The 26358-nt window shown below is 61.2% G+C and overlaps 1 protein-coding gene across 2 annotated transcripts; it reads left to right on the forward strand.

Annotated features, from left to right (window-relative positions):
• The first annotated feature begins 227 nt into the window (after positions 1-227).
• Positions 228-26299, forward strand: FAM53A (family with sequence similarity 53 member A). Of its 2 annotated transcripts, XM_060013113.1 has the most exons (6): positions 228-1078; positions 10893-11140; positions 14104-14158; positions 15417-16126; positions 23819-23985; positions 26199-26299. In XM_060013113.1, the coding sequence occupies exons 2-6, from the start codon at positions 11063-11065 to the stop codon at positions 26215-26217; spliced, it is 1029 nt and encodes a 342-aa protein (XP_059869096.1). In that variant the 5' UTR covers positions 228-1078; positions 10893-11062; the 3' UTR covers positions 26218-26299. The 2 variants fall into 2 exon arrangements, with proteins under 2 accessions (XP_059869096.1, XP_059869095.1); XM_060013112.1 differs by lacking the exon at positions 26199-26299 and having other exon boundaries at positions 23819-25627.
• The last annotated feature ends 59 nt before the right edge of the window (positions 26300-26358 follow it).

Here is a 26358-nt window from a genome sequence, read left to right on the forward strand (position 1 = left end):
CTTCCGCCGTAAGTCCCCGCCCACCCGCCGACCGAGGCACCGCCCCCACGACATAGGCCCCGCCTCTCATGCGCTCGGAGCGGCGCGGCTGTGGGAAGGCGAGTGCCGGCCAGCTGATGGGCGGGGCGGCGGCGCGGGGCGGTGCCTGTGTCGTGGGGGCGGGGCGCCGGCCGCGGTCCTGTTGCCTCTGAGGCGCGACGTCCTTTGAGGGAGGAGCGCGGCCTGAGGGCCGGCGCCTCCCTCGTTCAGCCCGCCCGGCCGAGCTCAGGTGCAGGGCCCGGCGTGGCCCGCGAGAACCCGGGGCGTGCGTGCGCGCACCCGGGGCCGTGCGTGCGCCCGCCCGCGCGGGGCCGCGCGTGAACTTGGGCCAGAGGGTGCCCGCTCCTGTCAGCGCGCTCAGCCCGGCCCGCGCGGCCCGATGCTTTTCCACTCGCGTCGGTGCCGAGCGTTTTCGCCGCTGCACACGGAGAGCGCGGCGGGCGGGTCGCTGAGGGCGCGGGGACCCGGGGGCTCGCGACCTGGGGTTGGGACTCCTGCCGCGCGCACCACCCCCGGACCGGCCCGGGCCCCGGGCCCCCCACTCCCCGGTCCCCCTGCACCCCAAGACCCTGCGCACCTCGGGGCCCCCTGCGCGCCCCAAGAGCCCCGGGCCCCGGGCCCCCTGCGCCCCGAGAGCTCCGCGCACCCCGGGACCCCCGCGCTCCCCGAGAATCCCTGGCCTTGGGACTCCTGCGACCCGGAATCCCTGCTCCCCAAGAGCCCCGCGCCCCGGGACCCCCGCGCGCCCCGAGAGCCTGCGCACCCGGGGCCCCGTACACTCTACGCGCCCCTTGGCTGTAAGGGGCCCTGCCTGGGGCGCGCTGCCACTTGCTGAACCGACTTTGGGTGTCGCCTTTGCGAGCTGTCGTCGTTCCGGTACCGAGACGCGCGGCCTGAGCGGTTCCCGAGACTCATGTGCCTGTCATCTTGCAGCGAGAGAGAAGCAGGAAGTTGGACGTGATAAACTGTGCGTCAAGGGAGCCCAAAGGTGGACCCGCACGACGGGGGAGACCAGACCCTCCCCGGCGAACTGTGGAAGGTGATTGGAAGTGGATTCCGAAGCTGCTTTCTCTGCATAGACGAGGGTTGAGTCTCAGACTTTTCCTGGGAGTGGAGAGGGGTGCGTTAGGTAGATAGAGTGTGTTTTTCTTTATTTCTACTTTATTTTCCCTTTACTCCAAGTACAGTCGCAGATCTGAAGTGTTATGTCTGTGTTAAATTGACTCTAGTTGTTTGCATTTGGTCACGGGCTACCTGTACTTGACTCTAAGCTTCCACAACTTTACAATTCTTTTTAACTCAGTCACTCACTACTTAATTGAGTATATGATGACCTCTCTGTATTGAGACCTTTTCTAGATAGGTTAGTTTGACTTCAAGAATGGCTTCAGTTTCACAATACTTATGAAATTTAACTTGAGCTTATAGGTTCTGCTTCTTCATCTCACTGTCTTATCAAAGCAGGTCGGACAGGGAAGCGCAGCCTTAGCAGTCTGATGGTAGAAGGCCGGGAAACAGTTTGATTTTGAAGTTCTGGAATATTACCCCCCAGTTGAAATTGAGATAGCAGTTGGTTAGGAACAGTGGCTTTTCTTTAAACTGGTCTCCTCCCATGGTTCACTGTCCAGAGAACCATTAGACCTTGGTTAAGGATCACGGGTGGGTGGCACGTGTGGTGTAAAGGGTTTGCTCTTTGGGTGGATCCCTACATTTTTTGACTTACTTTGGATTTGGGGAGAGGAGAGGCGTTCTCGTAGCTGCTGGGAATGTGTAATGGAGAGGCTGCCAACGTTATTGTCTTTTTTTCCTTTTTAAGTGGGTGCATCAGGACCTTTCCTGGTTATGGAGACATTTGCTCATGCACACCTGGGTGCACAGGGAGCAGGCACATAGGAGGCCTGTTTGTTTGCTGGTAGATAAAAGAACCAGGGCAACAGTCCGGTGTTTTTTGTTTATTTTTGCGGTACGCGGGCCTCTCACTGCTGTGGCCTCTCCTGTTGCGGAGCACAGGCTCCGGACGCGCAGGCTCAGCGGCCATGGCTCACGGGCCCCGCCGCTCTGCGGCATGTGGGATCCTCCCGGACCGGGGCACGAACCCGCGTCCCCTGCATCGGCAGGCGGACTCCCAACCACTGCACCACCAGGGAAGCCCCAGTCTGGTGTTTTTTACAGGTGCATTGCAGACATTCAAAAACAACTTTTTTTTTTTTAAAGCAAATTAAAATTTTTATATAAACCCTTTTGGCTTTTTCTGCTGTAATATTTTTGAAAGGCAGGTGGACTTTGACAGTCTTTTAAGCGTTTGTTATAAGTGGTCGTAATTTAACACGTGTGCCGGGGACCCAGCACCTTCATGCGCGTTCCTTAATTTGATTCCTTGCAGCCTCATGATCTGGCTGGTCTTTCCCAGAGAGGTGACGTCACGGACCTGGGAGAGCCCAGCTCGAAGCAGGCCAGCCGGGGTCTGACCCTGGGTCCTCTGTCCAGCCGATCAGAGCCCACCCTACATCCTTTCTCAGAACGAACTTTCTGGGTGTGGTGTCTATTCTGCAGCGTGGTGCACTCTGCACGCACTAGCAGGGAGGGAAGGGTCATAGTCTCCTTTTTATTGATATCATGTAAGTTTCTTCTCTTTGTTGCCTTGCAAAGGTCACAGTTCAAACATGGTTTCCGGGCAACTTTAAACTAAAACTCCTGTTGTCTAAACCCTCCAGTTGTGTATTTTAATATTAGCAAGATGTTGGTTAGTTAGGACAGGTGATTTCTGTCTTCTTTTCTCGTTTTGTTTTGAAGTCTTTTCGAAAAGACTTTGGTGGCCTTGCGCACAGTTTTTCGGTGGCACTGACACAGGGCTGTCTTTGCCTCAGACTTTCCCAGGGGTCATGAGTGTGGCACCGAATGTGCCCTGTTAGGGAAAGCACCGAACCCCTGACGTGGACTCGTACCCCAGACCCCGCCAACTGAAAATCATCGGGCGTTTGCGGCGGCTGCAGTAACTTTTCCCTTGTGGCCTGTATGCAGCGTGGGGACATGGCCACTCCCCTTTCCTTCCCAGCCTCCATGTGATGCAGGAGTGGGGACCGTGACTGGCTCCAGCAGCTCGAGGGGGACGCTTGGCTCCCTGCGCTTTGCTAAGTGTCACTGCTTTGGTTACTATGACAGCACAACAAATTCACTCCAAAACTGGTGGCTTCCAACAGCAACGCTCATTTATTACTGCTCAGGGTCTCAGGGCCCGGAATTTGGAGGAGCTTGGCTGGCCGGGGGCTGGGGCTGAGCGTCCCTTCGGGGGACATCCTGGCTCCAGGGCTGGGAAGATGTGGGGAGCGGGGTGGCCGGCCTCTCCGTCACTGTGATCGCCCCGTGCGTGGTGCCTTCAGGGTGTGTCCCTAAAGGCACCAGGCCTCTGCAGCGCCCGGAGGTCGCCTTGCCTCTGTCCGGTCGAGGGGCCCCTCAGCTCCACCTTCTCCTGGGGGCGCTGAGACCGGCACACAAGCAGTGCTGGTTAATAACTCACGTCCAGTCAGGGTCCAAGTTCTGCTCGCGTGTTCTTGGTGAGGAAACGAAAGAAAATCTCTGAGAAGCTGGAGGTGGTGCCGCCGTGCCGGCCTCGAGCTTGTGACTGCGCGACGCGCCTGGAGCTGGGGACACGCTGCTGGGTCTGCGGCGCCGGGGGCTCTGTGCTGTCTTTTCTGTGAAAACCCCGGAACCGATGCTTTTGGGTCTAAAGTGGCCTGGCTCTGGCCTCCCCGCGCTCTGGCACCACTGACTGAGCAGGTCCTGGAAACTTTTCTCCCCGTTTCGTGCTTCAGGAGCTGGCGGGGGAGCTGGAGCAGCCTGTCCAGAGCCCAGGCTCGGGCCCGGGGTCTGGGGTGCAGCCAGGGCTGGGTCCGGCTTGAGGGCTGGAGGGAGGCTGCATTTCCAGTGGCCCTGTCCCCCCGCCCCCAGCCCGGGCTGCTGCCGTCTGCAGCCTGCTGTCCACGCGGATCCACCTGTTCCTCCCCGAGTACCGGGTGGCCCTCGATGGAGATGCCGTGCAGGCCCCTCCCAGCGTGAAAGGGGAGCTGGGTGATGGGCACAGGGGACACCTCCGGCCTGAAGCTGAGTCCAGCTGAGCAGAGTTGGCTGAGGGAACCGAGACACTATAGCAGGGACAGGACGAAGAAACTGTTAGGAGGAGAGCCCTGTGCTGGGTCAGAGCCTCATAGATGAGCACACACGGAGGCTCACGGCGCTCAGAGGCGCGCCGGGGCCCTCGGGTTAAACAGGGGAGCAGAAATAAACATGTCACTGGAAGGCGTGGAAGATGAGGTGTTGGCCATTGTGGAAACAGATCGACAGCAACAAAAACGAGACAGAGACGGACGATCAGGGAGGGCCAGCCCAGGAGCGCAGCGCAGAGCACCGGCTGTCCCTGAAACAGACCAGGGGCAGGGGGGACGGGAGGGGCTCGGCAGTGATGCTGTCGAACCTCCGAGGCCCCAGTGGCTTGGGTTCCTGGTTAAGAAGACCCTGCTCAAGGCCCTGTGTATGTTTCCCGGCCCTGGGAGACAGAAGAGTCAGAAAGTCCGGCAGGCATCCAGGGAGGAGAGAAGGGGCGCGGGCATCACACGCCTGCCAGGCACCCTGCTCAGGAAGCCACAAGGTGAGGGTGAGGCCCAGGGCCCAGCTGGCCAGCGCCACTCCGGCCTGAGCAGAGGCCGGGGGTCCAGGAGCACACGGCCTAACGGTTGTCCTGACATCTTTGACCAAATGAAGCTTGCTTGCCGAGTTGATAATTCTTTGGGGGAGTTTGAGGGAAGAGTTTGTATCGGGCAGAAACTTTGTGTAGGAGAAAAAGGAGGCAATTATTAACCTGAGGAAACGGGCTCCCTGTGTGGCTCAGCTGGGGATGCTGTTTACAATGACAGAGTGATGTCGGCGATGACTTACGGAAGTGTTGGTGGGCCGCGCTGGGAGGCTGGGAGGCGGGGGGGGGGCAGGGAGTTGGTGTGGGGACGTGCTGGCAAGACCTCAGCCCTGATGCTCCCCAAGTCAGAGACAACCAAGGACAGCTGTGCGCATGCACCGTCCAGCATGGACTCGGGGTGCGAGTGCAGAGCTGCGGGGAAGTGCCCTGGCAGAGGCACTGCTGGTGCCCGTCCTCTGCGTTACAGAGATGCAGCAGTGTTGGCTTTTAAACCTGTGCGTTGCCGTGGTACGATAGACGTGGCTTGTTGTAGGCTGAATTGTGCTGAAATCCTAAACCCCAGTGCCTTGGGAATAGGATTGTTGCATGTAATTAGTTAAGGTGAACTCATGCTGGAGGAGGGTGGCCCCTAATCCGAAACGACTGGTGTCCTTATAATAAGGGGGGTTTTGGACACAGACACAGTGAGAGTGAGGCTGCCACAGGCCAAGGAGCTACCAGGAGCCGGGGCAGAGCCCGGAACAGACTCTTCCCCGGCGCCTTCAGGGGGAGCACAGCCTCCAGAGTCGGGAGACAGTAAGTGTCTGTTGCTTAAGCCCCCAGCGTGTGGCCGCCCTCAGACACTCATATATGGCTTCACAAATGCTGTCTGACTCTATGTCAATAAACTGAAATGAAAAGAACAGAAAAGCAGAGCCACTTTGGCGCCCTTGTGGAGGGTGGAGTCCAGAGGATGAGATGGGCCAGAGCGGCCGGCCGAGAGGCCCTCAGAGTCTGGGTTGGGCCACGCGCGGGGCTGCCCGTTGGGCACTTGCTGTGTGCGTGACACCCCTGGGCCTGGTGAGTGCCTGTGTGGGGACGTGAGGGGCCAGGAGGCCCAGAGTGAGGATTTTGGCCTCTGTCCCGTAGCCACGCAGGGTGTTTCTGGTGGTTGGAGCCCTGTGGCTACTTCTTGTTGCCAGCTGAGGGCTGCTGAGTGGACGGGAAGGGACAGCTTTGCTGCTGCGGCTGCCCAGGCTCACAGGGGTGGGCAGGGAGAGGAGCCCTGGGAGGTGGGCAGCCGGGTCACTGGTTTGCTTGTGAAGAAGGACCAGCGCCTTTGGAGGGAGGACAGCGGCTTTGAATTTCTCACGGTAGGAAAAGTGGCGAGGCGTCCACAATTGGGCCCCCTCTGCGGCGGGTCCGCCTGACACGGGAGGAGACTGTCCCCTGGTCAGGGGATGCTCCAGTGTGTGTGCGTGGGATCTTGGAGCTTCTGAACTGGGGCTGTGGGTGGAGTCAAAGGTCACCTGTGCTTCCAGGGGTGCCGAGGAGCCCTGGCCACACGTCTGCCTCAGTCGTCCTAGGGCTTGTGGGACGGAGCCTCTGTTCCCCGGCCCTCAGCGCCCGGCCGGCAGGGCCGGTTAGTTCTCTCACGTCTGGCGTCTGCGTCCACCTGGGCCCCCAGGGTCCTGGGTTTGTCCCTCTGTCCTGGTACCTCCTGCTCAGATTTCAGTGTTGGCTCCATCGTCCTCCCAACAGGCCGCCCTGCCATGGATGGGGTCCTGCTCGCTTCCTTCTAGCACCTGCCACCAGCTGGCATTGTTCCCAAGGCGAGCTTGCCTCCCTCAGGGCCAGGACGCTGTCCTGAGCTGCTCCAGCCCCGGCTCATCATGCTGACCGTTGAGCAGGGACGTGCAGGGCATTATGCATTGTGCCCGTGAGGTTCCATCCTGATCGTTTGATTTCTTATAAGGGGAACTGGCGTGGCCTTGAGGGTTGACACAGTGTGTCCTTCCAAAAGGTCTGCTCAAGTCCTGACCCCACGACCTTTACATTAAGATGTAAATTAAGATATAGTCATACTGGGGACTTCCCTGGTGGCGCAGTGGTTAAGAATCCGCCTGCCAATGCAGGGGACCCAGGCTCGAGCCCTGGTCCAGGAGGATCCCACATGCCGCGGAGCCACTAAGCCCATGTGCCTCAACTACTGAGCCTGCACTCTGGAGGCCGTGAGCCACAACTACTGAAGCCCGGGCACCTAGAGCCCGCGCACCACAACGGAGAGTAGACCCCGCTCACCACAGCTAGAGAAACCCTGAGCGCAGCAAAGAAGACCCGACACGGCCAAAAATAAATAAATATTTTTAAAAAAGGAGAAAAAAAAGATGTAGTCATGCTGGATTAGGGTGGACCTCAACCCAATCACTGGTGTCCTGATAAGAAGAGATACAGAGATACAGGACACACAGGAGAGGCTGCCTGAGGATGGAGGCGGAGGTGGGTGTGATGCCGACACAACCAAGGATGCCAAGGACCGCTGGCCACCACCAGAGGCTGGGAGGGAGACAGGGAGCGGATCCCCCCTTGGAGGCCCCAGGAGGAGCCAACCCTGCCGACACCTCGACTTCTGGCTTTGGGTCTCAGAACCCGGAGGAAGTAGGTTTCTGCTGTCCTAAGCCCCCCGTTTTCGGTTCTTCGTGGGGGCAGCTCCGGGGAGCTGGGATTTGAATCTGCATATTAACAACTGTGAGTGGCACGCGTTCCTTCCCCAAGACGACAATGAAAACGTTACCCAGGACGGTCGTTCTCCTCTGCCCGGTGCTCAGCCCCCACCCCCAGCCCCGGGCGGGCAGCTGGGCGTCCCCATTGGGCGTCTCTTGCTTTGTCCGCAGCTGCTGCGCCCTGCGCGCACCGGCCCGCAGCAGCCGGGAGCCGTGTTTGCGCTGACACTGTTTTGTTGCCTTTCTTGCACGTCTGCAGTGGTGGCGGAGGACCATTCCACGTGGAAGCTGGCCGTGCCCCCTGGGGGCCGCGTGGCCCCTGGCGTCCGTGTCGGACGTGGCGCAGCGCGAGGGTCGGATCGGGACCCGAGGTGCTGGCTCTGACCGCTGTGCTGATGCAGATGTCAGGCGTTGTCCCCTGGAGCCCTTTTTCTGACCCAGGACCTCGTGTCCTCCCAGGGTCGTCAGCAGGGCAGGACTCCCTCGTGTGCGTCTCTCCCGGCCCTGACACTGCTGATCGCTGCCCGTCACTTCGCACAGTTCACCTCATTTGGGTTTGTCTGACTTTTCCTCACAGCTAAATCCAGCTTCTGTGTTTCTGACAGGAATCCCGTGTCCCATGCTGTCACTATGCCCTGGAACAGGCTGTGCTCACCTTGGCCTCTGGCTTTCGCGGTGGCCTCCAGGCTCCTGTGCTGTGAGGTCCACGACGGAGAGCCTTGCAGGGAGACCCTTGGGGGCCCCATGAGGCCTCCAGGCTCCTGTGCTGTGCGGTCCATGATGTGCCTTGCAGGGAGACCCTTGGGGGCCCCGTGAGGCCTCCAGGCTCCTGTGCTGTGCGGTCCATGATGTGCCTTGCAGGGAGACCCTTGGGGGCCCCGTGAGGCCTCCAGGCTTCTGTGCTGTGTGGTCCACGACGGAGAGCCTTGCAGGGAGACCCTTTGGGGCCTTGTGAGGCCTCCAGGCTCCTGTGCTGTGTGGTTCACGACGGAGTGCCTTGCAGGGAGACCCTTGGGGGCCCCGTGAGGCCTCCAGGCTTCTGTGCTGTGCTATTCACGACAGAGAGCCTTACAGGGAGACCCTTTGGGGCCCTGTGAGGCCTCCAGGTGCCTGTGCTGTGCTATTCACGACAGAGAGCCTTTCAGAGAGACCCTTTGGGGCCCTGTGAGGCCTCCGGGCGCCTGTGCTGTGCGGTCCACGATGGAGCGCCTTGCAGGGAGACCCTTGGGGCCCCGTGATACCCTGCCTCTCCTCGTGCTTCCACCCACTGGCTTTAGCTTCAGCGATGATTCTTGCCTGGAACTTTATGCGGTGCTTTTCAGGTGGTGATTTAAAAGACATTCCGTCCTTCCATCTACATGTCTTAGTTGGCATTCTACCAAAAGGAAGAGCTTCCCCCTCCCCAATTTCCTTACCTTTTCAATTATTATTTATTTATTTATTTTGCAGTACGTGGGTCTCTCACTGTTGTGGCCTCTCCCGTTGCGGAGCACAGGCTCCGGACGCGCAGGCTCAGCGGCCATGGCTCACGGAACCAGCCGCTCCGCGGCATGTGGGATCTTCCCGGACTGGGGCATGAACCTGTGTCCCCTGCATCGGCAGGCGGACTTTCAACCACTGCGCCACCAGGGAAGCCCACCTTTTCAATTATTTATTTCAGCGTGGATTTGTGCATCTTATTTTTTCTGTGGAGTATAGTCCACTTGCCTCGTTCGCTTCGCAGCTGCCCTGGGGGCCCTGTCACCACTCTCTGCTCCTGTCCTGATGCTCTGGCACCTGGAGATGCCCCAGCCTCCTCTGGTCGTTTCCCTGCCCCAGCCCTGGACATCAGCCATCTCTCCAAGGACTGTGGGGCCTGTTTTTAAAGTACTAGTTGTTTTATTATTTTTTTCAAATTTTGCCGTGGCTGCTGTTACCTTTCTAGGGTTTTGTGTGCCGTGTGCCACGAAGAGGGTTTGACAGGAGGGTCTGAGAGACCCCCGAGCGCTCGGCTCGGGGCAGAGGGCAGAGGAGGACGCTGCCCCCTTGCCGTCTGTCAGAGGGCAGTGCCGTGGGCGTCGGGGGGTTGCAGCAAGGGAGGCTGATCTGTCACGTGTCGGGATGAAGGGGCCCTCGTAAAGCCCCTCTCCTGTGAGGGATTTCTGAGTGAGGCCCAGGTGGCTTTGTGGGGAGCGGCAGGGGGAGCTGTTCTGTGGCTTGGCTGGTCCTGCCCAGGGACTGGGGGCTGGCGGTGGGCGTGTGGTGTGGCCAGCTCTGATCCGGTTCCCAGGTTCGCAACGCATTGAAGCAGAACCACTGCCGGTGCAGAGCTGCCCCCTGGGGAACTGCTGGCCCTGACCCTCCTGTCTGGGCCTTGGGGTCCCCGGCTGTGCTGGAAGAGGTGGCCATCTCTACTTAGGACGGGGAGCCCAGGGCTGCTGTCAGCGCCAAGCATGCTGGGTGCTGAAGACCCCGTGGACGGGCTTCAGGCTGAGGGGCACAGACGTGGGCGCCGTGGATGGAGAGCAGCTCTCCTGGCCTAGAACCAGTCCTGGGTGTGGATGGGGCCTCTGGTCGGGGCGAGCTCACGGCCTCTGGGAGGCAGTTAGGAGCTGGGCTCTGAAGATTATGGAGTTCCATCACTGCTGTCGTGTTTAATTTCCAACAGCTCTTTTAGTTTCCTCTAAATGTTCCCTTTTAGCGATCTTACTGTGTAGGTACGGCGCCTTCTCGCTCGGAAGCTCTCGTCCTCTGGCGTCATCTGTTTTCTCCAGTTGCTGGGGTCTTCCTGTCTGTCCGCCTCTGTCTGTGGCTTCCTGGGCTGGGGGCCCTCAGCAGCTGCTCACGGGGGCAGCGGGCCACTGAGAAGGGGGTGCTTGCGTGGCGGGCGGGTGGCCGGCCCTCTGCCGTCGGCGTCTGCGGGGAGCCGGGTCCTCCGAGCGTCCCCCCCGGGCCACCGCCAGCTGGGTCTGCTGCCAACTCTGCACCCCCGCCCCCCTCCCAGGAGGGAACCCCAGCTTCAGTTGGGGGCGGGGCTCTCACTGGCCAGGTGGGGCGGAGGGGTGTCTAACTGCTGCGGTCAGTGGTCAGCGGTGACTGGTCAGCGGCCAGGTGGGTCCGGCCGTTCACGGCCAGCTCGTTTCCGGGGTCTCGCTGCCGCTGGCTGAGGACTAGGTTTCCAGCAGCTTCTCGAGTCCGAAGCGTGGCGGTCGCGCCTCCTCCCGTCTGGCGCCTGTGTTTGGAGCAGGGGTGGGGAGGCCTCCCTCGCTGGCTCTCATGCGTGTCCACCTGCCATCCTTCACCCAGACCGCTGCTTTCATTACATTTTCCAGGAGAGAGCTCTTGTGGTAGTTTTCACGCGGGAGGGTCTTTGTTAGGCAGCGAGATCAGAATATTCACACACGCAGTCCTGGCGGGTGACAGAGTCATTAGCTCAATGGCTTTGCCTGTAATCCTTATGATGGTTTGTGTCTCTTTGCCAGAAACAGGCACGAGGCTCTGAAGAACCCTCGGGAATGGATCGCTCGTCTTTAAAATGGAAACGTACCCTTGAGGGTTAGCTCAGAGCCAGCAGCGGCCCGGGCCTCCCGAAGCCTGATGTTCCAGAACCCCAGGGCCTGTCAGCGTGGACAGAGGGCACGGGCCCCAGACCATGGTCACCCTCATCACTGAGAAGCTGCAGAACCAGAGCCTGGATGACCTTGCCCGCAAGAGCTACGATGCCGGCCCGGTGAGCTGCCCGGCCCTTGTTGGGGGCGCTGCCTGGGCTGGGCCCCAGCTGGGGGAGAGGATGGGGGGAGGTGAGGAGGGAGGGGGCGGTGTCCCAGGGAGGCTGCGGCGCCTTCGCAGCCCCCAGAGCCCGTCAGCGTCGTGATGGTGGGTCCTCAGCCTCATTAAAAACAAACTTGGAAAGCCTAAGCTACACATAGACGCGTACGGTCCTGGGCGCTGAGTGGGCAAACGTCCACCCTTGTCGGCAGCCGGGCCCGCCAGACGCTGCCCGTGCCTCCGGGCGCCGCCCCTCCTGAGAGCTCCTCTTGAATTGTGTCTCTGTGGGTTAGCTTTGCCCGAGGTGGAGCCGATTTCTAGGGCCGTGTCGCCATGACCTTCAGCTCACACCCTGCCTGGTTAAACTGGAGTCCAGAGGGAGGCGGCTGAGCGTCCGCACCTGCCTGGTGCTGGGGGCCGTGCCTGAGCGTCTCCCCGGGCGGGTGCTCAGCGCCGTCGTGTCGCCCGCACCCAGCCCTTGGCCTGTTGTCGCCTGTGGTGTCCTGCAGGGAAGGGGGCACGCGAGCGGGTTTCGCTGTAGAGAGAGCATGACAAGAAAAGTCCCACTTATAACTCTTCCCGTTGTGACACATCATTTCACCTTGTGTGACTTCCCCACACGTCCTTCTGGACAGGATGCACGTGTGTGGGAAATAGTGCCTTTCTGTACCCGTGGGCGTTTCACTGAGCTCCTGGTGAGGCTCGCTGACGCGTCCGTGGGGTTCCTGTGCTGTGGGTGCATAGACGTGGCTTAGAGCACCTGCTCTAACATTCACTTAAAAAAAAAAAAGAGGGAATTCCCTGGTGGCCTAGTGGTTGGAATTGGGCGCTTTGACTGCCCCAGGGCCTCGGCTCAGGGAACTGAGATCCTGCTAGCTGCGCAGCCAGAAAAAAAAAGAAAATACGAGGTGTAATTTACATAGCGAAAGACACCATTCAGTGTATCTTTCTGAGCAAGAAAGTCCCCGTCATCTCTATCACTGTTTGATTGTGGGCTCGGGGCGCCCCAGAGAGCAGGGCAGCTGTTCTCGATGCTGGGGTCGAGGCGAAGCAGATGATGCGCTGGGGACAAGTAGAGTGGGGAGGGGCGTTGGGAGTTGACGCAGGGCTGGAATTCGGTGGAGCAGAGGCTGTGGGCGGTGAGCCAGCTGGAGCCTGGGCCGGACGCGGGAGTGAGAGGGTAGCAGGGCCCACAGGCCCCAGAGCTTGGTGGGGACGCAAGCCCTGTGGGGACAGGAGCCGGTGGGGACACGAGCCTGGTGGGGACGGGTGCTTGGCGTCCGTTCTCAGTGAGGGCCAGGGCTGGAGCAGAGGCCATGACTCGGGTCAGGGAGCAGGCCCCCTCTGCTGCAGGGCTGTGCTGGGGGCCTGGGAAGGGCGCCAGGTGGAGGAGTGAGGGGGGGTGCAAGGTCAGGGAGGGTCAGCGTGTGCTGGCCCCCGTGGACGTACCCTCAGCGTGCTGTGTGTGTCCTCCAGCACGTCCGGCTGTGCAGGTATAGTTGGGTTGGCAGAGAGCTCAGCTTTTAAAGCCTTGAGTTTAAAAAGTACTTTTTTATTGAGGTGTACGTTTCATCTAGTGAAACGCGCAGATGGGGTTTGGTGTGGATTGGGTGAGTTTGCCAGTCGTGTACGCGGTAACCTTGTCACCGTCACTGCAAACCTCTCCACCGCCCCGGGAGGTCCCCTGTGGCCCCACGTGGCTTTGCTGTCCCAGAAGTGCCAACATGCAGCGTGTACTCCTGGAGACTGGCTTCTCCACTCAAGGTGAATGAGCGCCCCTGGGTTCACTGTGTGGATGGCGCATCAGGAGCTGTTCCTTCACTCTGTTGAATGGTCCGCGTCTCCTGTTGCCAGACACTTGGGATGTGTCCACGACTGGCTGTTAAGAATGACACCGCCGACTGCGTTCGCGTGCAGGCCTCTTGTGGAAGTCTGTTCCCACTGTGTTAAGCGAAGCCCTGCCCAGAGGCCCGTCAGTGCCCCAGCCGTGCCGTCTCCCTGGTCGGGAATGGTGGCGTCTGCTCACGACTCTGACCGCGTGTCCCTGATGACCAGTGAGATCAGGGCCATTTCCTGTACTTACTGGGTGTCTGTATGTCGTTTTTGCTGTCCTTTTGCTCATCTTTCTTTTGGGTTGTGTGCATTTTTCTCACTGGTTTGTAGGAACTCTTTGTATATTCTGGATACAAGTCTTTTCTTGGATGTGTGTTTTGCCAATATTTTCTCTTATTCCATGGTTTGCCTTGTCACTTTCTTTCTTTTTTTAAAAAACTTTTATTTATTTTTGGCTGCGTTGGGTCTCATTGCTGCACGTGGGCTTTCTCTAGTTGCGGCGAGCAGGGGCTGCTCTTCGTTGTAGTGCGCGGGTTTCTCATTGCGGTGGCTTCTCTTGTTGTGGTGCACAGGCTCTAGGTGCACAGGCTTCAGTAGTTGCAGCATGCAGGCTCAGTAGTTGTGGCACATGGGCCCTAGAGCGCACGAGCTTCAGTAGTTGCGGCGCATGGGCTCTAGTGCATGCGGGCTTCAGTAGTTGTGGCTCACGGGCTTTAGAGCGCAGGCTCAGTAGCTGTGGCACATGGGCTTAGTTGCTGCGTGGCATGTGGGATCTTTCTGGACCAGGGATTGAACCCGTGTCCCCTGCATTGGCAGGCGGATTCTTAACCACTGCGCCACCAGGGAAGTCCGCTTGCAGCCCTCTATGTCCTTTACTTAACCGAATAACTGTGAGGCTTTAAAAAATCCTGATTAAGAAAAGAAATGTATTCGGGGCCCATGTTTTTCTTTTTAATCACCAAGAAAGACAGTGTTGGGGACAAACAAGTTTATTGCAGGGATAAAACACAGGCCTGTTTCTTGAGTTGGAACTCTTTCTGAATCCGCATGTGTAAACCCACAGCACTGAAACTTCTTTCTCTTCACTTTCAGTATTCTGCCCAGAAACTGAACACCAGTGGCCACTCGTTCCCTTCTGAGACCGACGGTAAGTATTTAAAAGCGCCAGCGGGTCTTTCTGGGCTGCTGTGGGCCAGGACCCCGTGAGCAGGGCCGGACGGGGAGGCTGACACGGAGCGTGGGGCCCCTGCTGCGCCCCCTCCTCTGCTGGCCTCTCCCTCCTCTGGGCAGCGGTGCGGGTTGGAGAGCTTCCTTTCTGGAAGCGGCCTGGCAGTGCAGACCTGAAAGGCCCGCCCGGTGGGGTCTTGTGGCCACCAGGGAAAGGACGGGGGTCCGGCGGTACGCACGGCCTGTGCCGCAGCGCTGGTGTGGCGCACACCCGGCCAGCGGTGGGAGCCGGGGTTGTGCGTGCCTGGAGGGCCTGGGTCTGCCGGACCCCTTCCCTGCACCGCACGCCCCTGCCACGTGTGCCCTGTGGTCTGAATGGGCCTAGGAGGCTTGGCCGCCCGAGCGTAAGTCTGTTTGCGTGAGTGTGAGTGTGGGCGCCGTGGCCCCTGTGACGAACTGTGGCTGGTGTCCGTGGTCGCCGTGAGGTGCTAGTGGTGCGACTTCAGGCCGGACAGTCCAAGTGGCATCCAGGTCTTCCCCTGCGGCCCTGCTCACCTCCACGGGGACGCTGTGCTCGGCTCCCTCCGGGCTGCTCGGGTGCAGCTGTCACCAGGGTCTCGGGTGGTACGGGCCCGCACGTGGCCCTGGGCACCGTCTCCGTCCCACACAGGGCCAGTCCTGGCTCGGAGCCCCTCGGGCTTCCCGTAGGCCACGGAGCCAGCCCTGCCGTCCTTTCTGACTGACTGTGCGTCCTCGTGACCCGGTGTCACCTAGGGCCTTTGCTTGTGCCTCTCCCAGCGGCGGGTCCTGGCCTCCATGCCAAGGCCCCTCCGCTGGGGGTGACCGCAGAGCAGCTGGGCTGGAGGGGCTACTGGCCGCCCCCGGGCCAGGTCATCAGGGCTCGGGGCTCCCCCAGCCCTGGCCCCACTCCCCTGGCTGCCCCCGTGCCCAGGTATGCTGCCTGCGTGAGCCCATCTGTGTCGAGCTGCTGACCCCTGTACGCTCGGCCTCTCGAGTGACCCTTATGCCCCCATCTGATGACGAGGAAGCTGGGTCTGTGGTGTCAGGTTCCCCGTGCCCCTAGGCGTCCCCACCGTGGTGTGAGCTGCGACTGTGCAGGGCAGGGGCGGGGAGGAGGGGCATCCCACGAGCAGGGCTGGGCCCACCCTGAGGCCAGGTAGGGCTGAGGGCGCGGGGGGCGTGCGCCCCTCACCCGTCTCTCCTTCGTGTTTTCCCAGAAGACAAGCACCCCTGGAAGGTCGTCGGTGGAGGACAGCCCGTTGGAAGCCAGGGGGCCGCGGGCCCTGCCATCCCCTTCCCTCCTGGCCCCTGCAGCCCGAGCGCCAGCCTGGGTGCGGTCAGTGCCAGGGACCTCAGGGACGGCGCAGGGCCGCCCTCAGCACCCCCCACCAAGCGACACTGCCGCTCCCTGTCGGAGCCCGACGAGCTGGCGCGCTGCCGGTCCCCGTGGCGCCCCGGTGGCTCCAGAGTCTGGGCTGCTGTCTCCAAGCGGCGGTGCCACAGTGGCGGGAGCGCCACGCTGCAGGCTGGGAGCGCCTGGTCGCCGGGCCGAGCCCTCCCCGCTGCCAGCTCCGCCTCACCCCCCGCGCCCCGGCCGGCCTCGGCTTTGGCCAGCAGCGGCCTCCTGGCCCTGGGTCCGGCTCGGCAACCCGCCGGACCTCGCTGGCCCTCGCCGCGCCGCCGCCTGTCCCTGTCACAGGAGCACCTGTTGCCAGTGGACGCGGCCCCACCCTCAGCGGGCAGCACGCCCGCGTCCACGCCCGCGTCCACGCCCGCGTCCACGCCCGAGCTGGGCCGCCGCCGGGGCCTGCTCCGCTGCCGCTCTCAGCCGTGTGTGCGCGCGGGCGGGAAGGGCCAGCGGAAGCGCAGGCGTGAGGAGGATGCCCGCTGGCCGCGCCCGGCCCTGGACTTCCTGAAAATGACGCGGGTGAGGCTCCCTCTTGCATCCAGTGCAGGCGCCCCCTCCATGGGGCGGGGCGCTTATGGGGGGATCCGCCCCCACGCGGGCCTGGGCTGCCCTTTGCAGGGTGGAGACAGGAGCCGTTGGTCAGGGCGTCGAGGCTGAGCAGGCGCCGTCCGCCACCAAGCCTTTCCTTGCTGTCCTTCGCGGAGCCCGCCACCAATGACGCCTCTTTGGAGAAGGTGTTGTTCAGAGTTTGGGTTGTGAACCAGCTTGAAGATTCTGGTGTCCGGGGTCACCGCCTGCCCCTCCCATGCTGTTTTCTGATCGCGGGCAGTTCAGAGCAGAGTTAAAGGAAAGAGCCGGTTTCCAGAGGTCTGACCTGTGCATCTTTGCAGGGGGATGGCAGGACCTTCTGGGGGTGCTGAGGAGCAAGGACGGGGCTCTGGCGTGAGAAAAGGGAGAGGACGGCCTGCCAGGCCCCCTCATCACAGAGGCGTCTGTGCCTGGGGTCCTGGCGGGGGCGCAGGAGCCCGCAGGGTGGGACTGAGGTCGCCGTGGTCCACAGAACCCAGGTGGGATCCAGGCTGCACGATGCTGTCTACACCCACTCTCGACTTCACTGTCAGCTTTACCTTTCCTGACTGGTGGGTTTTCTGGAAGGTTCTTCCCAGTGGTGGGGAGGGAGCTCCCAACCCACACTTGCTGGCTGTGAAGTTTCCGCGGAGAGCTGGGGTTTAGGAAGGGGGTGTTCCGCGCTTTGCCACATGCCGCGGAGGAAAGCTGGCCGTGAGCCCGATACGCACCCCCAGCTCCGAGTACTGCAGCATCTGCGGGCCCCGAGGGGGCAGGACTGTGGGGATGTTCCCACCAGGGACTCCAGAGTAGGCAGGGGGAGCAGAGCAGGGGGAGCCCTCACTGCTGGGTGGGCGTGCCAACCCCTCAGACCAGGGAGGGGGCAGGGATAGGGTGAGGAGGAGGGTGTCAGGACCACTGACCACAGATGTGTGTGGACCCAGCCTGGCAACTCTCGGGTTGCTGAGCTCTGGGCCAAGCATGGTCGCGATCGCCTTGTGATGGAGAGGCTGCCGTGCAGGGCGGCTGGTGGGGGAGCAGAGAGGAGACGGGAGCTGGGGTGTGGGCAGGACAGGGACAAGCCTGGGGAGGGCAGAGGCTCCTCCTGTTACGGGCGCGTGGCTGTGGTCCTAGAGCTAGCTCCCCTGCGCCCCTACCACGCAATTCCCGGGCCCAGCAGTCTTCGTCCTGTGTCCCCTTCCTTCTCCAGCCATTCTGCCCCAGGCTCCTGGCAACCTCTCTCGTGCTCATGGGTGTCTGCCTCTGATTCAACCCTGATGTCCCCAGCAGAGCCATCTCTGAAATGAAAGTATAAGATAGTGTATCAGTCATCTGTTGCCTCGTAACAAACAGCCCACATCTAGCAGCGGAAACAGCACACGTCTGTGCTATGTTCTCGTGGGTTGGGCACCCAGGAGCGGCTCAGCTGGCCGGTTCTGCTCAGGGACTCCCCGAGGTCACGGCCATGCTGTCGGCCAGGGCTGTGGGCACCTAAGGCTGGCCTGGGGCTGGGGGAGCCACCTCCCAGCTCCCTCACGTGGCGGAGGTTTGGTGGGATTGCTGGAAAGCCATCTGGGCCTGGGGTGGATGTGGATTTAAACAGAGCCGCACCCACTTTCTCCAGTCAGGATCTAGTAGGGTTTTCTGTTTCTTCAGTTTGTTTTGAGTATTTCTGGGGACTTGTCTGTTACAGTTAAGGTTTCAGTTTTGGGTACAAAGTTGCTCATTGTACTTCTCAGGCCTTTAAAATTTGTAGTCTGTACTTTTTTATCTTTAATGTGAATGATGAAGTGTGTGTGGCTAGGAACATGGCAAACAGATCACAACGGCCACCTGTTGAAAAGCATCTGGTGAAGAACCTTCCCCCCGTGCCAGTTCAGATCCCCATTTTGAGGCGTGGGGTCAGTTCCGGGCCGGGTGCAGAGGTCAGTGCCCAAGCGGGCCCCGCAGCCAGTCGGTAGCCCCTCCGTCCCTCACCAGACGACGTGACTGTGACCTGTGTGGACTCACATCGCCTCTGAAACTGAATGCCTGGGTTTTCCCACCACACACCTGCTGTTCTCTGCAGACACCAGCCGAGTGTCCAACAACTCACTTCACTTCTGAGACGAACTACCTGGGGTTAGTGCAGACCCTGCAGGTCAACGCTCAGCCCCACAAGACGGCCCCACTTCAGGCACCAGCCCCAAGTCCAGGGCCTCCTGTACCTATAAATAGGGGGCTCCCACGACCCCTCCTCAGGGTCCATCATTTGCTATAATGGCTCACAGAACTCGGGAAAGCACCTTATTTACGACACCCGTTTATCATAAAGGCTTCAACACAGGAACTGCCAGGTGGAAGGGATGCGTGGGGCAAGGCATAGGGAGGGCGCAGAACCTCCACACCCTCTCCAGGTGCACCACGCTCCCAGCACCTTGACGAGCTCACCTAGGAGCCCCACCGTCGAGGGGATTTTATGGAGGTTTTGTTGCATCGGTGTGATTGATTAAGCCATTGGCCACTGGTGATTAACTGGGTCCCAGGAGGTGGAGGTGGGGTGGGCTGAAAGTCCGACCCTGGAATCCCAGGCTTGGTTCCGCTGGTGACCAGCCCCCATCCTGAGGCTGCTGCGGGGTTGAGTCGTGTTGGTGTGAACTCGGGTGTGGTTGGAAGAGGCTCCCCCGCCCCCGTCACTCAGGGAACCCCGAGGAGTTTAGAGCTCTGAACCAGGCACCCGCAAGAAGACCAAGTATGTTCCGTACTCCACCACGATGTTACAACGTACCTAGAAAACGCGATTATTTCAAACATCAGAGGAGTGAGGTGACAGTGGCCAAGCGGTCACGGGGTCTGAGTGGCGAGGTTCGGGCCTCCCTGCGTTTGGGGTGTGGGGCCTGTAGGGCGGCAGGCCCGCTGCGGCGCGCTGCGCGGGGAGCGAGCTGAGAGTGTCGTGGGTGTTTGCTGCGGGGCTGCAAGCGGGGGGGCCAAGCACCGTCTGCAGGAGTGACTTGAGTCCCTGGTCCCGGTCCCTCCCTTGGGCTGGCCGCGGTGGTCACTGGGCTCTGCGGGCGGCTGGGGCATAGAGGACCCGCCATCACCAGGCGTCCCCTCCGCGCAGGACGTCGCCTCGGGGAAATGCCCGTCGCTCAGCCTGGACACCTGGCGAATTCTGTCCGTTTGTACCTGGAGACCCCAGGTTTCCTGTCCCTTAGTCCGTCTCCCTTCCACGAGGCTTCCTGGGCGCGGGAGGAGCCCCGAGAGGTCAGAGTGCACAGGCCCCTGGACACAGCGCTGGGGCTCCACGCTGTCGAAGGCCGCCTCCCGCCCGGGCCTGCCGCCCGCAGCTGCCCGGAGCCGCCAGGCCTGGGAGCTTGTTGGTCAGCTGGTTCCCACTGCTTTCTCACAGAAGCAGCCTCTTGGTTCTTGTCCTTATTTTTGTGTCATGCACACAGTGCCTTAGAGATTGTGGCCGGAATGTGGCTGTGAGCTTTCCCTGGGGAGGGACCCCCACGAGGCCAGGGCACTGACGTGCCTCCCCAGTGGCCACAGGGGCGGCCGGGCCCTGACTCCCAAGTCTTGTGTGGATGTCACTGGGCCGGTGAGAGGGCGGGGGGCCCGGCACCGAGAGGTCAGGCAGTCGCGGCCTTTTCACGGCCTCCTGGACTGAGGGGGGCAGAGGGTGAGCAGGTGGGGCCGGGGGCCTCGCCCTGGCCGTCCGTCCACCAGCCCAGGGTGGGGGAGGGCACCATGGGAGGGTCCGGCAGAGGCGGGGAAGACCCGGGGCGGTGGTGGTTGACCTGCAGCTTCTGTATTTGTGAGGCTAGTTCCCTGTCCACGTGTTTCAAGTTCGTTTTCTGAGCAGCTCGTGTCTGCCTTTCATTTCGTCCTTTTTATTCGTGCTGTAGTTTCCCCCAAGTTGAATAAACAGACCGTGTCATGGTAGATGTACTCTGTCTAGTCTGCTTTAACCTGTTCGCTTCTCCCGATCGACTGTCGCATGAGCGTGTTGCTTTAGACGGACGTGGAAGGTGATGAATGTAAAAACCGCGCGTGGCGGGTACACCCATCTCTCTTGCGGAGGGGACGCTGTGACCGCTGTGGGTGGCACTGTGGGTGGAGGTGTGCCCAGCGGCCTCGGGGCCACGCTCTCTCCCCTCTTCTGAGAAGGTCAGTGCCAGGGTCAGGCGAGGTGCCAGACACTCAGGGCCCAGGGCACGAGGCATGAGAGAGGCTGTGTTCGTAATGCCCCCGTGCCCTGTCGCTGAGGTCACCACGGGGCTCTCGCTGGTGAAATGAGGGTCCCCGGGCACTGCAGGCCGCCCAGCAGGAGACACCGCGGTGGTACCATCCTGGCTGTGCCACCTGGTGACGGACCCCCCGGCTGGTGTCTGGGCCTCCAGAGAGACCCAGAGACAGGTGGCCGTCCACTGCAGAGTGGACTCGCCAACCCCGAGACCCAGGGGTCAGCCTTCCTTGTCACCATCTCTTTCGCGCACGGCTTCTTGAGGAAGGAGCGGGGTGGCATGGATTCAGAGGCCTTGCACGTCCTCTCCCGTTGCCCAGGACCGGCCCCTTCACACTCCAGACGCTGCCCTCAGCTTCCGGGCCCCGCACCATCCCGTCTGGTCCTGGTTCCCCAGTCTCCTCTCTGTCCTCCAAGCATTTCGTGAGGACAGACCTCGTGTGTCTGTGTTTGTCGGTTGTGCCGGGTCCTTGGGGGTCAGTCGGGTGCAGGGGGCCCCCGCATTGCTGGGGAGATGATTTCGGGGTGTGATATTCTTCAGTCTGCCTTCTGGGGCCCCCGGCCTCAGAGGGTGGGCCTCCTGACTGGTCCCCTCTTTCCCTTTGCCGGTTCACAGATGGAGGATCTTATCCCTGGGTATTGGGGGTCTGGTTTTGGGGACGTTTTCTTTGTCTTGCATCGCCTGTTTCCTCCAAACTGCTTCCTCTTTTGGGTTGTCCTCACTGCTGCCTTACATAGAAGATGCTGTCCCCAGGTGTTTGGTAACGTTGGGACGCCTGCCTGCGTTTAAGCCGGGGACCCAAAAGCCGATCGGCGGCCCCATGTGCCTGGGTGTGGCCCTTCGGCCATGAGCTTTTTGTGGGGTGCTGGGACCCCCCAAGTCTTCACCCCCAGTTCCACAGGAGAGGCCTCTTCCAGTGCTGCCTGGGGAGGCTGGGAGTCCAGACGGGGTGCCGACCCTCAGGCGGCCCCCGTTTCCACATGTGTCCTGCTCGTGGTGGACAGCCCCGTCCCCCCAGTCCTGTGGTGTCCACCGGGCCGGCCTCCGCCCGTGGTGGGTGAGGAGGGCCTTGGCTCGGCCAGGTCGGCCGCGGTGCGTGTCCAGGTTCCTCTCCTCGGCTGGAGCCCAGGCTGGACCTGCGCCTGGGTGCTGGGCTCCAGGGGCTCCGGGCAGCCAGAGGCTCCCGCCTGGGCTGTGGCCGTGGCCTGTGGGCAGGGCCAGCTCTGGTCTGGAGCATGGACTCCAGGGCTGTGCTTCCAGGAAGAGACCTGACGAGCCTGTGGCTGGGCCGGGCCGGCCGTTTGCTGGCAGGATGGTGTCAGTCTCACGGGGCCTCTTCGCTCCAGCCGCGGAGGGTTGAGCGCAAGCTCTTACCCGCGTCAGTTGGGTGGTCTGTGGTGGGCGCATCCCCCAGGCTGTTTTGCACACAAGGTGAAAGACCCTCTAAAACTGAGGGCCCCTGATTCAGAACTCAAAGTTTTGACCTTTGATTGTTTTTGTAAAATAAATAAATTTATTTATTTATTTATTTATGTTTAGCTGCGTTGGGTCTTCGTTGCTGCGCGCGGGCTCTCTCTAGTTGCGGCGAGCAGACCCTACTCTTCGTTGCGGTGCACAGGCTTTTCATTGCGGGGGCTTCTCTTGTTGCGGAGCATGGGCTCTAGGTGTGCGGGCTTCAGTAGTTGTAGCACGTGAGCTCAGTAGTTGTGGCGCACAGGCTTAGTTGCCCCACCGCCTGTGGAATCTTCCTGGACCAGGGATCGAACCTGTGTCCTCTGCATTGGCAGGCGGTTTCCTAACCGCTGTGCCACCAGGGAAGTCCTGACCTTTGATTTTGAAAAGATATTTTCTGTTCATCTGCTTAGATGCAGGTCACCGTCAGACCAGAGCAGGACCGTCCGGCAGCGAGGGTCACACGTGTCAGGTCAGGCCCTCTGGAGCCTTGTGACGCCCCCTTTGGGCTCTTCAGTGTGGAGAGTCAGTGGCTTCGAGCTGTGCGTGGCCTGAGCCGGGAGTGTCCAGAGCTGCCGCATTCACGCTTGAGCCGCAGTTGTGGTCGTAGGCGGGCCTCCGTCCTGGCCACCGAGAGGACCTGTGGGCCGTGGTCCTCCCGCCAGCTGTCAGGTTACTACCGTCTGGGTAGGGCTTCGACTTCCATGCTGTGAATCAAAAGGAGAATTTTGTAGGTGGAGATGTGAGGAAGGACACGTCGGCTTCTGCTGCTGTGGGTGCAGGGCTGGGCCCGCCGTGCTGTGGGGTCTGCGTACGAAAGTGACCTTGACTGTGGCGTCCACCTTGATTTGAATGAAGGAGAAATTATCTCACGCGTCCTCATTTTGTGACCAGGGCTTGTGGCCAGTTGTCAGATCTTCAGGGACTTGACTCTTCAGTGTTACTTCTTGGCGGCTCACTCTTTCCAGTAGGACAACAGCCGAAATAAGGCCGTTGGTCTGGTGGAGCTGAGTGGCACCCCCGAAAGCGCTGGTTCCAGAGGGAGCTGCGTGTGTGGTTCTGGGGGGCCTGTTCCAGGGAGACGTGTGTCCAGGAGCCTGACCGCGGGAGGCCTGGGGGCACCCTTGCCCCGTGGCCGCCACCCCCACACACGTCGCCATGTCGGATTCTGCTAATGCCCTGAGAAGCCCCAAAACACGTGGTGACGTGTCTGCGGGGCAGGGTGGGCAGCCCAGGGGTGACGCCTGGACGCGCCGTGGACAGCACGTGGCGCTGCACGAAGCTGCAGGACCAGGAGTTCAGGGAGGGACCGGGGGCAGCGGCAGACCATCGGCAGAGCGGCTCTCAGCTGGGCGCTCTGGGCCGGCCGGCCGGGGGCGCAGGGCGGGGAGATTGCCCGCCAGGCTGGAGGGGGTGGAGGCTCAGGGGAGGCCTCCTGCGTAGGGTGTGCGTCTCAGGCGTTCTAAGGTGAGGACAGTTGCGGCGTGTCGGTGTTGAAAGCGGAACCATTGGAAGAGGGAGGGCTGAGGGGAGAGGAAGGTGGGCACCGGGGGTGGCTGTGGGGCTCGCCTGGCAGGAGCTGGGGGCCCTGGCGGGGGTCCCCCGAGGCAGGCTGTGGAGGCGGGCGCCGGCTGGGCTGACGAGCGGGGCCGTTGTTGCGCGAGGACCCCGGACCTCCGGCCAGTCCTTCCGCAGGTATTTGATGGGATCGTGGACACACCTGCGGCCTCGAGTCCCCGGGCCCTTGTCCCCCATGCGCCGGGTCTCAGTGGGGCCATGGCCCTGGGCAAGGCAGGGGCGCGGGCAGGCAGGGCTCTGAGAAAGTGGCCCCGAGGGTGGGAGGGCGTGTGGCGGGGCCCAGGGAACCGAGGACGCCTTCTGTGACCTCGGGGACCCCTCTTGGTGGGATGCCACCTCCCCTGTGGCCTCCTGGAGATGCTTCAAGCCTGTGTCTTTTCTGTTGCAGACGTTAAAAAATTCAAAAAGCCTTTGCTCCCTCGATTATGAAGACGAGGATGAGGAAGACGCCCAAGTGAAGACAGCCGTGTCCTCCCCGTGCGACCCGCACGGCCCCATGAGCACCGCTGCGCCCAGCCCCGGCGACGCCGGCCCCAGCCCGGGGGTCTGGCGGGGGTGGGTGGCCGGTGAGGGCGAGGGTGGGAGTGGCGGGGACCCAAGTGACTGGGACAGCGCTGGGGAGGAGGGCATCTTCCCCCTGGGCCGCGGCGAGCTGGACCTGGAGCAGATCGAGAACAACTGACCGGCAGGCGGGGGAGCCCCGGCTCTTCCCCGCGAACGCGCTGTTTTGAACTCGAGGTGTCGCTTTGATCCAGTCTTTCCTAAAGAAGTGTTCTGCGTTTTTACGGCGTTTACGGTTCCGAGAAAGCGTCTCTATTTTGAAGTGAATTTTCGTGAGGGCATTCTGTTAACAGGGTCTGTGCACAGACCCTGGGGTGGGTTTGCGTTCCTTTGGTGAAACGCCTGCTGTGAAGGGCACTGCGCGTGGTTCAGCTGCTCGGAAACACTGGGCGCGTGGCCGGCCTCTCTGTGGACGTGGTCGTCGTGTGCCGGGCTGTTTGGAGCAGGGCCGCGTCGCTGAGGACTTGGAACGGGCCGTGAGGACGTGGTCCTGGCAGCCCTGCTCTGTCACTTCAATAAAAGGCATTCATTTGCTTTGCGGTGTGGCTTCTGCCGCTCGCTTTCCTCCCCAGGTCACGTAGGCCTGGCTGGCCTCGCGTCTCTTTTTGTTCATTCTAACAATAAAATCATAGGCTTTCTACCAAACACGTTGATCCAAGGAACTTTGGGTAAGAGGAAGGATTTGCGATAGCCAAAGGAGACATTTATAATCTTTGGAGAAGTATTCTTGCTTTTCTTTCCTGAGAAAATCGTCGTGGGGCCCTGTTGTTAACTGGAAGCACCTTCTGAAGTGGTTTGGGCTTAGCTGGGGGCCGGGCAAGGCTGGGAAGCGTGCTCTTCCCCATGGGCCCCCCATTGGCCCTGCCCTGCGAGGTGGGGGGCAGGGTCTTTGAGCGCTGCGCGGCCGCCTGCCGGGCACCCACCCACCTCGTGCCTCTTGGGAAACTCAGCAGCACCTGTTCTGACACAGTTACTTGCAGAACTGAAGTGGCGGTAAAGGCTTCTTTTCCCATCAGTGTCGAAGAGGTCTTTCTTCTCTTAAAACCTCGGCGGCAGCCTGAGGGCCCCGCTGTCCTCAGAGGCACAGTTCGGCTCCTGGTTGCTCTCCTGGGGAAGTCTGTGCCGCAGACAGATGCAGACGGATGTCTGTGCCGCAGACAGATGCAGAGGGGCCTCCTGCCTTTTCTGAACAGTCCACGTGTCCAGTCAGAGGCCCCTGCCACTGGCTGGGCCCGTCTGGGGTGTCACCTGGACAGCGGGGATTTGGAAGCTGCCTGGGTTTTTTTTTTGTTTCTTTTTTTTTTTTTTTTTTTGCGGTACGCGGGCCTCTCACTGTTGTGGCCTCTCCCGTTGCGGAGCACGGGCTCCGGACGTGCAGGCTCAGCGGCCATGGCTCACGGGCCCAGCCGCTCCGCGGCATGTGGGATCTTCCTGGACCGGGGCATGAACCCGCGTCCCCTGCATCGGCAGGCGGACTCTCAACCACTGCACCATCAGGGAAGCCCTTTTTTGGGCTTTTTTTGGCGACGCCGCACAGCATGTGGTATCTTAGTTCCTTGACAGGGATTGAACCCTTGTCCCATGCAGTGGAAGCGTGGAGTCTCAACCACTGGACCTCCAGGGAAGCCCTGGAAGCTGCCCAGGTTTAGCTGAAAGAGAAAAGAACAAAAATAAGTTGCCGAGGGGGCCGGGGTGGGGGGCGAGACGGGAAGGTGGCTGCAGGGGACGTGGTGCTGGTGGTGTTGGGACGGCTGGAGAGCCCCCAGGATGGCTCTTCAGCAGGGGCTGGAGGAGGGGACTCTGGCCTGGCAAAGGCTACTATAGGGCCCAGACGGGGAAGCGCGGGAGAGAGTCGGCGACGGCAGGGGCAGCGCTGTGTGCAGGAATGAGCCCAGCCAGGCCCAGCCCCGGGGGGCACTGGGCATGTGGCGGGCGGGCAGGGGGGAGCTCCCCACAACCCTGTCCAGCTGGGCCGGCCGTGGGCCTCCAGGCCGAGCACATCTGTGTCACTCCAAGCTGCTCGGGGTCAGCCTGCAGGTCTGGGCGGCCGCGGAGGGGCGTCTTAGGAGCCCAGGTGAGCACCGCTGCTCCGCAGCTCCCGGCCTCCTGACCTCTTCCAGGTGAGTGCCTTGTGACCCCCATGCTGGTTGCCCCCAGATAGTAAATACCTTGGATTTGGAGGGTCACGTACAGTCTTCTCCCCGCAGAAGTGGAAAATCCATCTGAGCTCTCTCGGGCAGTCACCGTTCAGGGGTCGCTTGCTGGTGCCTGAATTCGGGGAATTAAAGGATAAAGTCAAAGACAGAAGGAGGAATCGATGGTAAAGTAAGAGCAGAAACGATGGAAGCGGACAGAGCCAGAGCGAGG

This window comes from Delphinus delphis, chromosome 5 (genome assembly GCF_949987515.2).
Source record: "Delphinus delphis chromosome 5, mDelDel1.2, whole genome shotgun sequence".
NCBI classification, from domain to species: domain Eukaryota; kingdom Metazoa; phylum Chordata; class Mammalia; order Artiodactyla; family Delphinidae; genus Delphinus; species Delphinus delphis.

Bases quoted from the DNA above. Each gene is read 5' to 3' on its own strand.
- FAM53A (XM_060013112.1), top strand. From the start codon at position 11,063: ATGGTCACCCTCATCACTGAGAAGCTGCAGAACCAGAGCCTGGATGAC. The intron at 14,159-15,416 runs GTAAGTATTTAA...GTGTTTTCCCAG, and splicing joins GTTCCCTTCTGAGACCGACG to AAGACAAGCACCCCTGGAAG. The intron at 16,127-23,818 runs GTGAGGCTCCCT...TTTCTGTTGCAG, and splicing joins ACTTCCTGAAAATGACGCGG to ACGTTAAAAAATTCAAAAAG.